Raw genomic sequence first — 13851 nt, forward strand, 5'->3', positions numbered from 1 at the left:
GGGCATACATCTGCGTGACAGCTGTTTTTTACATCGCTGCTGTGAAGGCCGAATCTAGGCCAATTGAATTACACAGAGAGAGGGAGTGCATGAGAGCTATGGGTGGAGGAGAAAGCTATGAGTCATCACCAAACTTGGGATGCTCTCGTTTTAAAAGGAAGAGATTGAGAGGGGCAGACTGGGTGTTGAGATGAGGAAAAACAAACGAGTTGCCTTTCTAATTAAAGTAGCCCTGAAGGAGAGGGTGGGGGTGTTAGGGAGTTGGAGGGGGGGGATTGGCGGAGGTCAAAGCAAGCTGAGTCATTCCTTTACACCCATTTCCTGTGATCAGGGCACTTTGGGAGCAGACAGCAGGGTGAAATTATGTGTTTGGTTTATGCAATCTAAGTCGCTTGTCGCTTTCAGTGCACTTTCACACGCAATCACATTATACATGAATCCTTTGAGAGCATATTCAAATTCGCTAGCACACGTGCAGTGTGTTGGCTATACATGCACACCTGCTCAGACATATACATGACCCTATGTCCACATGCGACAGATCGTTTGCAAAATCTGGTCTAGGAGAGGTGAGAAAGGCTCCCCCTCAATCAGACATATAGTCAATAACAGCTGTTTATTATTTGCTACTTTTTTAACTGCATTTGATTATTTTGCACATTTACACGGCGCGGGAAAATAACACACATTTACTACAATATTGTACATCGCTTTTGTGGTGCATGTACTTAACTTGAGCATTTAAATTACATGACTCATCAACTTCTGCCCTACTACATTTCAGATGTTAATACAATCATTTATTGTCCGTAATACAGATGAAGTTACTTTGCAGACCTTCTGTTTACGTTTCTGACGAATATGAAGACAATTAATTTGTACATGTTAAACTACACACTAGCTGGTGAGATCTCAACCAGTTACATAAAAAGGTTGTTTAATCATGAATGCACCAGGAGTAACAATCAAATAGCATACATTGGACCTACAGAACATGTTAACGTGTAATGACCACGCACCTCTTGTTTCACCTCTAATTTCTGCTGTTAATACTTATGTTGAAATTTAAAATGCAGGACTTTCAGTTCCAGTGGAACACTTTGACTTTGTGGTATTGCTACACTCACAGGAAAGGAAAAATATTTAGCAGGTTTAACAGAACGCAGACTTCAAAAGTGAGCACTAATCACATCAGTCTATCTTTGCTTTGGCACCACAGTCCTGCACTGCTGAATCACAAAGCCTAACGGCTCAGTACACTGGAACCTGAGGGCTGTACACACAGCAGGCATTCCCGAGTGGCATCTGAGCAATCGTTGACTGAATCAATTTGGCCCGATCAGCTTTTCTGACCACTCTGATGATAAAGAGTGAGATCATAAAGGATCCCGCTTTCCAGCGAAGTACAGTGAGAGTTCGGAGGATGGTATCTGTGGTTGATTTTTAGTTCACACCACCTGATGAACACATGTAACTGCACCGCTCAGTGTGGTCCTGGATTTCTTTTAGATATACCCGCTGGCCTCAGCTCTGCAAAGAGGCTCCAGAGAGTACCTACAACTGAGGCTGCCTCCCCTGCCTGGCCACCCAAGTGTACAGGATGTGAACTAATACTTAACAGTAAGGAATCAAACTCCCTACAGATAAAAAAAAATAAAAAAGGCACAGGGATGAGTCTGGAAGGCACCCAAAGGTCTGTCAGTAGGTAATGCTAACTGACAGGAAAGTCCAACATAGGAGCAACAGGAAGAGGAAACTTCCCCCACAACATCCTGGATGGCCTGCCTATGTATGAATGGATATTTTCAGACACTGCACAGGGTTTCTGAGTCTGTATTTGTGCTTCACAGCTGGTATTGACATAGCAAAGCGTGTCTGATGATGACTTCTGTGTTCCAGCTTGTGTGTGTCCACAGTGGCTGGCAAAGTAATGTTGTCCTACTGACAGATATTTTCAGTGTGTCTTGAACACTTGTGACATGGCAGTCTGTCTGCTGCTCTGCTTGTCTGTTACTGCTGTCTCACCACATCAGATCCCACCTACTGAGACAATTCAGTCCCGTTGGGAGAGACTGGGCCGGTTTTCTCAACAAACTATCTTTCTTTCCACCTTATTTTGCAGAGCTCTGTGTAAGTCCCATAGTCATCTAATGGTCAGAGTGTGTACACTCAGACATCCTGAGTCACTTATGATGCGGGCTCATTTCTGTGGGAATGGGTGACCATGTGTGCCGTGCTCGTTCATTCACTGCTCATAAACAGTAGGAGCACGGCCTGCGATATAAAATAAACTAGCTGCCACAACATGTCGTCGCTACCGTTAACTTAGCGTGAAAACAACAACCGCACTGCCAGATGAAAGGGCTGCAGCAGGTCACACAACTGCCCTGCCTCTGAGCCACTGTCGCTTTGATAGATCGTCCCGGAGCTCTTTCTTGTTTTATGAGCTCAACCGCGAGAGAGCTGCCATCTGGCACATTAGTACAACTGTAGGATGTGGGTGTGATGCAGAGCCTGTCACAAAGCTGGTGTTACCTCGAGGTGAAACGAGAAAACAAATACTGCAGGTCACCCACATGGGGCGTCCACCGCCTGAAATGCGCCGAAAAGGTGTCGCCGGGATGAGAAAAAGACGGTGACTTTTTCTCATGAAGTTTTGGTCACCCTGGATGGGTTCGGTGGGATGGCTGATGTCATAGGGCGAGCAGCGTCTGGGGTGATCACTGTCTATAAATGACATACTTGAGGTGTTCCTCCTCCGTCCGTCCTCATGCGCACTTTTCACCTCAAACATTTAAGGCCTCTTGATTCACTGTGTCTATTTCACATCCTCCACCGTCTGCCCTGCTCTCTCTATCTGCATTCCTCACAGCAAGTTTCTGTCTTTCTCTCTGAGGCACACAGACGCGGGTCTATTTGCTTGAATTTCTCATTTCCTGTTTGGGGTGTGTATCCGATCCCTTGTTCTCGTGCCCAGCACACATCAAACACTCAAGCTGCTCAAAATGAGAAAAAGAGACAGAAAGGAGGACACACAGAATGCATATAAATAAGGGAATGATGGCAAAAGTAGATATGAATGGGAGAGGGGGTTTGTGTGTGGAAAGAATTAAGATGAACATGCGAGGAGAGTGGAAGGGAAAATCCTGACTAATGACACAGAGACACGGCAAAAACCAATGGAAAATGAAAAAGGAGCAGAAAATACAAAGTGGTTTATTATCATAATATTCACAGATAAGGCCAAATATGGCCAGACTGCTGGGTTCATACCGCAAAATCATTTTTCATCCTAATGTAATTTTGAAGGAATCTGGGCTGCTTTCACTTCCTATAGCAATTTGTTTTTATTTATTCTGATTATCTGTTTAGTTGGTCATTTTCTAAATTTCCTTTATGAGGGCTGTGGTGCCAGTAAATCGAGAGGCGGGGTGGGTTGCTGGGCATGAGCCATAAAATAAAAGCAACCTCCCATAGTCTGCTTCACTTTTCCACCGTCAAGAACCGATTCCATTCAGGCTGTGTGTGGGCTTACACTTAGGAATGGAGCCGTGGTTTCAGTGGTTAATGCAGCTACCCTTATTGTAAAAACTGACTTCACTTGTATTGGTTCTCAAAGTCTAAATTGCCTGTTCGATTGGAAAATATTTCTCGAAACGAGCCACATGCCGGTGGATTCTCACAGTCTGTTCTACCAGCAAATATGATCTAAAACCAGATGCTGCTTTTTGCTACCAAAGAGAGATGAGGGATGAAGAGGGATGTGACTGATGAAGGATGGGAGAGTCAGTTGTTAAAAGAAAAAGTTCCTTTTTGCTCTGATTTGAAACAGACATTTTATTTCTGTAACCAGCAAAACACCCAAGCACAGAAACAGACCTGTTTTGTAGGTTTGTCAGTGAATAACTTTAAATGAAAAATAATTTTGAGGAAAAAAACAAAACAAACAAACAACAACAACAACAAAAAACAACAAGTAGTGGTTCTGTTGAAGTGTCAGTTTAGATTCTTGTAAAACCATACCTGCTCACCAGGACTTAGACTGCAGTTGATTTTATGGCAGGCACTGTGGGCAACAACTTTCCTTTATACTCAAAATGGCCCTACAACAAATGTAAACACACGCTCAACCAAATATAAACACAATTGCTTTCTATACCCTCCTCCAGTCCCTTTCGCTAACCAGCCCGTTTAAAAGTCCAAGAAACACAGAAGAAAAGAGAAGAGGTTCTAGTGTGGAAAGGTGAAGCAAGCAGCAGATTTTTTTAGGCAGGTATCACGTTTGTTTTTTCAATTACGTGGAATTTCCTACTCCTCACTCTCCCCTGTAGAGCAAATAACTTTGGTGAACAAGCAATGTGTCATTTCAGGACGTTGATTTACACATTGACTGGTGGCTACCCAGATAAACAGGAGCTTCCACTGGGACGTGGAGCAGAGACTTTGCAATGCTGAGCAAACTCAGTAATTGACAGAGTAAAGAAAAAGTGCTGGCTTACAGAGGAACTAAATGTTTAAAACAAGCAAGATAGAAGGAAATAAGAAATAAGGAGGGTGGAGCTCAAGAGGATGAGATTTCCTCCACCCGCCCAATTTATCTCTCATTTAGCTTGAAGTCCTTTGCCCTGCCCGTTAGAAAAACATATGGTTCAAATAAGTGCGACCCCCCACAGACCCCCCTGAAGTCATGCTATCATTAGGGAATTATTTGGACAGAGTGGAGCAGAGCAGGAGAAACGAGGCTTGTTCTACGAAATACTGGCAAAGTCTGACATGATGGTGAAGTAAAGGAGTGAAAGGGGGGTGTTCAAAAACACTCACTAGGCCCATACGCAGCAGTCTTACATGCTACAGGATAATGAATAGTACAAAGTTCTGGATCAGGTCCATGTAACGTACACTTCACCCGCTCCGCGGCCTCATCATTCATTGGCTCGCGACCCTGGAATGCCACTCACATTCCTCGACCTTCTTCTGTCTCTTTCTCTGGTCGCTCGTATATCTCTGTGCTCCTCCATTCGTGTTTGTTTTAACTTTCTCAGGACCCCTCCAGAGCCCACGCTCAAGCATCGCGAACCCAAGAGGAAAGCAATTCCCCTCCTCCGTCCTCCCATCGAGCCGGATTTTCTCAACCTCCCTCCCTCCCACTCCGTCTCTCCCACTCACTGTCTGCGTTTACTCTCATGTGGGGCTGAGGCTGAGAGACGTCAGCTCGTTTTCAGTCGGTCGTGTTTCTTTTTTTTCCCTTCCCTCAAGCCCTTCTAGTAAAACCATCACAGAACTAGACGTGCCATTGCTCAGAGAGAAAGACAGCTCACAGATAATCGTGCTAAGAGAAAGTGAACTCATACTCCGGGGTTAGTAAGCGTTCGACAGGGGTCATGGTGAGTCACCCGACTGTTTGGCCTCTTACTCTTCACTGCGGGATGTTGCTTATGAGTCAGGCCAGCAGACTGGACTAGGCTGTATCCTCTGTGTCACATACTTCTCAACATCTCTTATTTTGTTGAACTTCTAACCCTGACCATATAAAACCCAAACACACCAACCACAGACCTACATCTCAAATGGGTGACTTTTCCTTTCTGGTACACGAGACAGATGTCCCTCTCCAGACTCCACTGACCCAAAGTACTTGTATGATTACATGCAGTGTAGAATTGCTGGCAAAGGAAAGGTGTTTCTGCTTGGATGTGTCTCTGCTTAAGGTTGCGTGATGTTTTTGCAAACCAGTTATTTGAGGCTGGGGTGCGTCAGATGCCATGTGTGAGTGAGTAAAGTTGTGGAGATGTGCACCTGCGCCATATTTGTCCCCTCACTGCCACATCTGCGGTTTGCCGGAGGCCAACATTGTTCCATGTAAATGACAGGAAACTTCCACGAAAATATCTTCAGGCCTTGAGGCATCTGGAAGAAGACCAAAAAGGAACCGCAATTACGGCTGCACTTTCGTGTTACAGGAGCATGCAATTCAGTTAATTGGAATATTACTGCAGTTAAACCGGGGAGGTAGAGACTTAAGGACAGGCTATTACTCTAAATTAAAGTCATCATTTATGACAATGCAGAGAAAACTGGGCAACACATGAATCATTAATCTAATCTCTTCTAATGACTTGATCATAAAATATTACTCGTCATCTGAGCATTCTTCTGGTTAACCTCACTTGAGCCCTATCAGCCTACAAACACAACCGGTTATGCAGTGAAGGTCTGTACTGACCCCTGCTGGTCAATAAGCTAAAAGACATAAAATAAATAGGTCTATTACTCCATCGTGATATTTTCTACGTTTTACTCGGAATTCAAATGTCAGTCGGTACTTCTGTCTCACACCTCTCCACCCACCCTCCTACACACACTCTGCTTTCATTGAACACATACGGAAAACCCTCCCAAAACACGCGGTTTCCCCTTAAAACCTCATCAGAAGCTACTCACACGTATGTATTAACCACAAAGAGCGTCAGTTTTAACTAGAATTTGTGTATATAGTTTTGCATAAGGCTTACCCGGAAACACACTTATCCAGGTTCCATTTTATATTAAATGTCTCTCTTTTACTACAGAATAGGGTAATGTTGTATTTTTAATGTAATAAAGTAATAAACATTTAAAGATATCTTTCTTTGGGCAGAAAAATAATTTTACACTGCGCGTTGTTTTCACCACATTTTAACCACATAATTTTCCATCTTAAGGTTTCTGTTCTGTAAAGTCATTTTACTGTGAACAATTCGACCAAAGGAAAAAAAAAAGACTTTGCGACCTTTGCGACCGTCCAGTCAATGGCGCACCAATCGGAAAACGGCAGTGAGAAGAAGATGGCGGAGGGAGGTAATGATGCAGAGCTACTGAAGGAGAAGGCAAATAAGTACTTTAAAGGTAGGTTTGACAGACCTGTCAAGTCAGTGGCTTTTACCAGCAGTTTACAATAGACAAGCGCGTCCCCACTAATTACAGCAGCCACATCGCTGTGTTGGAACAAGCTCCAACTGGAGCCGGTCACCAGTGTTGAGCTAAGCTAACATTGCTCACAGAGCATATGCTAAGTGTAAACCTCCATTCATTGGATTACGCGGCACCGAATTGAAACTAGCTCGTTTAGCTAACGCTAGCTGGGCAGGCTGTTAAGTAGCAGCCGCAGCAAAAGCATTGATGTTAACCCATGCTGTCACGATTGTCATGTATAGCGAACCGCTAACCTACTCAGATTTGTTATTTTTCTCCCTGTTTTAACTGTATGGCCCTCTGGTGCCTTCAGCGATGTTGTTTTTAAACAGTGGCTTTATAAGATTATTGTGTAGCTTTCGGGAAGCATCTCAGAACTCCTAGAATTTTCTGTTAGCTAACACGCGCCCGTTAGCTACAGAAAGGCAGAGCTGCGATCCACCAGCGGTCACCTGTTCGCCGTTTATCGATTAAGCTAAATATTCTTTCAATATGGTTATATTTTTCACTAGATGGCAGTTCGCTTGAAGGGAGAATATACCAAGAGTCGCGTTGCGCCAGTCTAAATTTATTTATAAAGCACATTTTTAAACAAACACGGTTGTACATGTCAAAATAACAAAACGAGCAACACCATAAAAACACAAATATCAGTTTAAGGAAAAACGCAATAACAGAGAAGATCAAATTTCATTTTGAGATAACAATCAAGGAGTAAAACAACACTTTAGCAAAGTGGTGGTTGGGCTGGAAAAAGGAATACAAAAATGATTTCACAATGAGATTTAAAAATTAGAAATTTTGTTACTATGGTCCATGACAACGTTGACAATCTTTGTGTGATATAGATTGAAGTTTGGGACTTCTGAAGGTCTGGGCTTTAATGGGCTGCTGCCTTGATGAGTCAGAGCTGACGTAAGGCAAAGGTTGTCTTGTAGAGATTATTTCCTTCTATCTGAGGTATACTGCAACAGCACAAAGTTAGGAATTTACTCATAATCAACAGGCTTTTGCAGTTTGAATTTGCCTTCACCTGTCTCAATGTAAAATCTTCTATTTCCTCGTGTTCGAAAGGTTATTATGGCAAACTGGTAAACTGTGGTAGTTAGTTTTCCCTTACTTATTGACAGATACATTCATAAATCGCAACATCTGATTCGATTTGTTGTCTACTGCTAAATACAAAGTTATCTCTTCATAAGTAGTGTTTAAATACAATGGTGGGAAACACCGACATTTTACTGAGATTTACAAGGTAACATGAGGCCAAACTTTCATTGTGTCAGCACTCACTATGGCATTATTGTTCGGCTGTAGGAATGATAGGAAATGAATAATAAACCGGTACTGGTTGCAGTGCTACTCACATTTTTATAGGAGCTTTGTGGTACTACAAACACAAAGTGCCACCCATTGAAGATGTAACATTTGTTTTTCAGAGAAAGACTATGAAAATGCAATCAAGTACTACACAGAGGCCCTGGAGCTCAATCCAACCAATGCCATCTACTACAGCAACCGAAGCCTGGCATACCTACGCACGGAGTGCTATGGCTATGCCCTGGCTGATGCTACGAAGGCCCTGGAGATAGACAAAAACTATATTAAGGGATATTATCGCCGTGCCACCTCCAACATGGCACTGGGAAAGTTCAAGGCTGCACTTAAGGACTATGAGACGGTAAGAAATGTCCTTGACTTTTAGTAGCTGCATGCTTTCACCTGCCGTGTAGTTTGAACTGAGGACATATAAGATATGAGCAATGTGCTCTGCATAACTATATGTTTGTCTCAGATTTTTGCATAAGAGCTTTGCAGTTCCATCTGTCACAATGAGTTGGGTTCTTCATGTTGCCTTAACAGCCTGGAATAGGGATCATCCTTTAATCCAGTCCTGATACCATTTAGATCCGCTGTGAAGGCACTCATACCACAGCTAATTTAGTGCCTAATGTTGTTCTGGCTGGTCTCATAATGAGCAATTTAAATGTACCAGGGCTGTGAAAAAAAAGACCTCTCAAGCGTCACCATATTTGTCTTAATTTATTGCACAAAGTAGACCAAGCAGACACAACAGGAAATGGGAGTTTATCTTTATAAAGTTATGTGAGGTTGGAGCTAGATTTGTTACTATTTATAGATCTCTGAAATGAGAATGTTTAAAATGTTGTCCATTTACACATACCACACAGAGCAAAGTATTCATCTTCCAGTATAAACTGTTTGCATATTCAAGCAATAAAAACCATGAAACTTTTATTAGAATTTACATTCTGTTCTTTTTTGCAGCTGTGAGTCAGTATCCCCGTCTCTGCTTTAACATCTGTTAAGGATTGACCAGTGTGGTTATTTTGTGTTATTTCATTGTTTGGCTAATAGGTAGTGAGAGTTCGACCGAATGACAAGGATGCAAGGATGAAGTATCAGGAATGTAACAAGATTGTGAAACAGAAAGCTTTTGAGAGAGCCATTGCCAGTGATGAGACTAAAAAATCTGTTGTTGACTCACTGGACATCGAAAACATGAGTAAGTTTTCTGTGTTATTGGCCAAATATATAAAAATACATCTGTAATAATGATAATGTGCTTTAATCTGATTTGTGACGATTGAGCAAACCTCTATGTTGAATGTTAAAGAGGAACTAATGATAACAAAAATACAGTGATGTGAACCATTCAATTCTGTTCTCTGCTGCTTGATTTTTCTCATCTCTCATGAAATTAAGATGATCTTTTATTGCAGCAATTGAGGATGACTATGTAGGCCCCAAACTTGAAGATGGGAAAGTTACATTGACATTCATGAAGGAGATGATGGATTGGTTCAAAGACCAGAAGAAACTGCACAGAAAGTGTGCTTATCAGGTAAACTTTTGTGGATATGAAATAATCTCACTGACACTGACACAAAACACACGTGTAATTAAACCTGTTTGTACGCTTTCAGATTTTGGTGCAAGTTAAAGACGTTCTGTCGAAGCTACCGAGTCTTGTTGAAATCTCATTAAAAGAGGTGAGGACTTTGCTAATGCTCACTAGTGAGGTGACTTGAAGTTGCTGTTGGTTCATATGCAGTGACTGTAATTACATTTGTTGACCACCAACTCAGTCACAGCATCTCATGCTGTGACATGACAAAACATTCCAGATGTTATTTTTCATTGCTGTATGCCACTTTTATTGTGTGTGTTTTGTGTTTTCTCTTCTACACAGACAGAAAAAATTACTATTTGTGGTGACACCCATGGGCAATACTACGATCTCCTCAACATCTTCAAGTTGAACGGCTTACCCTCAGACACCAACCCTTATGTATCCTTCATTTCTGATAATGGTCACCCATCAGCTTTTAAATATGTCACATTTCAGCAACCCGCCAACAGCAGCTAATCTATTTTACTTTGTTCATCATCATAGCTTTGTACTCTCATCGGTGAGTGATGGATGTTTGGACCCTGCGTGTGTGATCAGTGCAGTCTTTCTTGTTTGTACTATTCTTCGTCTAAACCAGCAACAGCCAAAAACCTCAAATCCAGAACTTGTGCGTCATATGCTTAACCACAGAATTCAGCTCTTCAATGGTGACTTTGTAGATCGTGGCTCTTTCTCTCTTGAGGTCATTCTTACCCTCTTCGGCTTCAAGCTGCTTTACCCTGACAACTTCCACTTGCTTAGGGGTGAGAGCACTCACACTGTGCATGTGCATGCACAGTAACTACTGTAACATGATGTATTAATGTATAACACTTTGTGTGTATGTCTTGTCATGGTTCTTTTTCAGAGCACTTAAATTCATTTATTTAGCTTTGTTGTGCTGTGATGTTTAACGTCATTAACGTCTGGAATCGTTTCAACAGGATTGCTTAACCAAGATTTTTTACCTGCAGGTAACCATGAGACAGACAACATGAACCAGATGTATGGATTTGAGGGGGAAGTCAAAGCTAAGTACACAGCCCAGATGTTCCAGCTGTTCAGCGAGGTCTTCCAGTGGCTGCCTCTTGCACAGTGTATCAACAACAAAGTACTGGTAAGCGGCTGCAACGTGAGCCGAAAGCAGACGCAATTTATTGTTGTTGAATGTAGCAGCCATCCACATCCAGTTCTCTATGCAGGCAAGCTCTTGACATTTTTCAGACAGAATTTGGGGATAGAGAAGAACCTGAAAGCAAGAAGGAGGGAAGCAAATGAAAACCGTAGACTCACAACCTCTCTTCATTTACAGCCAGTGTGTTTAAATGCATGTTTCTTTATCAGGCGATGCACTTGTAATAGATAATCTGACTATCTTTAAATCTAGTGACCGACTGTTCCTGAAAACGGTGTGTGGGCTTACTCTTTGCTTAATGGACAAACAGCCAAGCTTTACTCAAATCATATCGAGGACTTCTGTTCTTGTACTGTGCACACAGTCCTGATAAGATTCTTCTTCTCAGATTATGCACGGCGGACTGTTCAGTGAAGATGGTGTCACATTGGACGACCTCAGGAAGATTGACAGGAACAGGCAGCCTCCAGACTCAGGTGGGGTCAGACTGCAGATGCACCATCAGTTTAAAACTGGCACTCTCTCTGGGAAGGAAAACGGGTACATTTCAACACCTTCCTCTGCTCTTTCACAGGTCCAATGTGTGACCTGCTCTGGTCAGATCCACAGCCTCAGGTCAGTTCTCACCCACTCAGTTCCTCATTAGGTCTGAGTGGCCAGCGGTATGTGTTAGAGCAACATTCAACACACTTCTGTTTTGGATTGAGAATTAATTTGCCCACCTCTCCCTCTCCCTCTCTCTCTCTCTCCGTCATGTAGAATGGCCGGTCCATCAGCAAGCGAGGAGTGAGTTGTCAGTTTGGGCCAGACGTGACAGAGCGCTTCCTGGAACAAAATAAGCTGGACTTCATTGTGCGCAGTCATGAGGTTAAAGCTGAGGGCTACGAGGTCACTCATTCAGGGAAGTGCATCACCGTGTTCTCAGCACCCAACTACTGGTACGTATTCACACTGGCTGAGTTAGGAGTGTCGAGCCAGCTGTCTCTGTTCATTTTAACTGTCGTATTCTGCCTTCCCTCAGTGATCAGATGGGAAACAAAGGAGCTTATATCCACCTCAGGGGATCAGACCTCAAGCCAGAATTTCACCAGTTCACTGCTGTGGTCAGTATCCTGTACTCTCAGCTGTTTCGTTCACTGTAACTGTCAACATGTTGGTCATTATGCACATTGGTTTTGGTAGAAATATACTCAAAAAGACTTTATTGGACCGATTAGTGCCTCACATGTCCTGTTAGAACCATCTGTCTGCACTGCTTATTTAGAAGTAAAATGAATCTGAAAGTGAAAAGTTACTAACTGAGACTTTTGTCGTCATAATAGAATCACATCATGAGATTAAAGATTCAAGAGTCTTTGTTGTCATCGTGCAAGCATAACGAAATTTTGTACAGATTCTCGGCTTAAATGCACACGTATAAATAGCAGCAGAAAAATTAAAAATGAACACTCAAGAAAAATATATAAAATACAAAGTAAAGTAAACAAAGTGCACTTAGTGCCAGTCTAATGCTGCAACAGGCTATTAATGATTCATCTATAGTAGAAATTAAGAAAAGCTTTTATAGAGCTTGTTGAAGCTTTATCTAATGTTTGTTTTCCTCTCATTCTCTTTTAAAGCCTCATCCAAATGTCAAGCCCATGGCGTACGCCAACACGCTAATGCAGCTGGGGATGATGTAGAGGCCACGCTAATCTGTGTGTGACACTGACGACCTCCCATCTGACCTGAACCATGCCAGCCACCACACTCCCTCCAGTGCTCGGACATGCTCTCGTTCATGCTTAGCCTAAGGGATCCCTCTCCCCGACAAACTTCCACTAGTTGTATGCCGAAAGCACGTGGTGTAGTTGAGATGGGAAGAGATCACTTCCGCCAGCCCAGTTCAGAACTGGGTTTCGTTCTGTCATATTATTGGTTAAAACTGGAAAATCCCCATTCTGCTGTCCATTTTACCCACTCGTGTTCCATCACTGGGCAAAGAAACCAACCCTGAGAATTTCACATGAGTCTCTTTGGAGCTGCTTGGTTTTTAAATGTCTGATATAGTTGGCAGATGGGATCAAACAGCTGGTATGTACCAAAGATCTGTAATGAAAATGATTGTTCAGTTTTTACAAGGAGCGTCTTGTGATTCTGAAACCTAACATTGTACTGTTGGCCTGTGTACACAGCTTAGAGCATTGTAAACTGGGTAAAGAGCAGCATGCCTATCAGTGTTTCTCAAACCATCCTGCAGTATGTCATTTTATTTTATTTTTTGTTTTACCGGAATACAAAATATGATTACATTTACAATCCCAGTCCCCAAAAAAATAGATTGATTGTCTCTGGGTACACTCTTAAAGGTGCTGTTTGCCATTAGTGGTGTATTTAGTTGGTAACATTTGTTTTGCACTGCTTCCTGTTGAGGGAGATACTGCTGCTCTTCATTGTTTTCATCCTTGACTGTCAATGTGCCACTCACCCAGCAGCTCCTGCACAGTCTTATTTCCAACTAGCTTTGCTGTAAGGCAGACACTGATGACACTCTCATCTCCAATACACGTTTGATTACTGGTGACTTATTTACCCCCCCTTGTGGATTGATCAAGTACACAAACGTCCAAAATGCAATCCTGTCTTGAAACGCACAGCTGCATTGTCCAGTGGCCCTCAACTTTTTAGATAAAGAAATACACTGACGTGTATGTATATATACTGTATCATTTAAAGATTCCGTGTAATGTTTGGAGAAAATTATTGAATAAAAAAAATCAGTCCAGTGATTGTTTTTTTTTTTTAGATACAAGCTGTCGTCTGTATTTATGTCAATTAAGATTTTCTGCCCTTGTTTTCTAATAGTTTACTT

At 42.3% G+C, this 13851-nt stretch overlaps 1 protein-coding gene across 1 annotated transcript; it reads left to right on the plus strand.

The window, feature by feature from the left end:
• Nucleotides 1–6727: 6727 nt before the first annotated feature.
• Nucleotides 6728–13768, plus strand: ppp5c (protein phosphatase 5, catalytic subunit). The gene is made up of 13 exons (XM_046389860.1): nt 6728–6885; nt 8391–8632; nt 9331–9478; nt 9696–9817; nt 9900–9965; nt 10166–10264; nt 10524–10629; nt 10840–10982; nt 11389–11476; nt 11575–11615; nt 11760–11938; nt 12022–12103; nt 12620–13768. The coding sequence occupies exons 1-13, from the start codon at nt 6789–6791 to the stop codon at nt 12680–12682; spliced, it is 1476 nt and encodes a 491-aa protein (XP_046245816.1). The 5' UTR covers nt 6728–6788; the 3' UTR covers nt 12683–13768.
• Nucleotides 13769–13851: the final 83 nt, after the last annotated feature.

This window comes from Scatophagus argus, chromosome 5 (assembly GCF_020382885.2).
Source record: "Scatophagus argus isolate fScaArg1 chromosome 5, fScaArg1.pri, whole genome shotgun sequence".
In the NCBI taxonomy this organism is placed as follows: domain Eukaryota; kingdom Metazoa; phylum Chordata; class Actinopteri; family Scatophagidae; genus Scatophagus; species Scatophagus argus.

Bases quoted from the DNA above. Each gene is read 5' to 3' on its own strand.
- ppp5c (XM_046389860.1), top strand. From the start codon at position 6,789: ATGGCGCACCAATCGGAAAACGGCAGTGAGAAGAAGATGGCGGAGGGA. The intron at 10,265-10,523 runs GTATCCTTCATT...CACAGAATTCAG, and splicing joins CCTCAGACACCAACCCTTAT to CTCTTCAATGGTGACTTTGT. The intron at 11,477-11,574 runs GTGGGGTCAGAC...GCTCTTTCACAG, and splicing joins CAGGCAGCCTCCAGACTCAG to GTCCAATGTGTGACCTGCTC.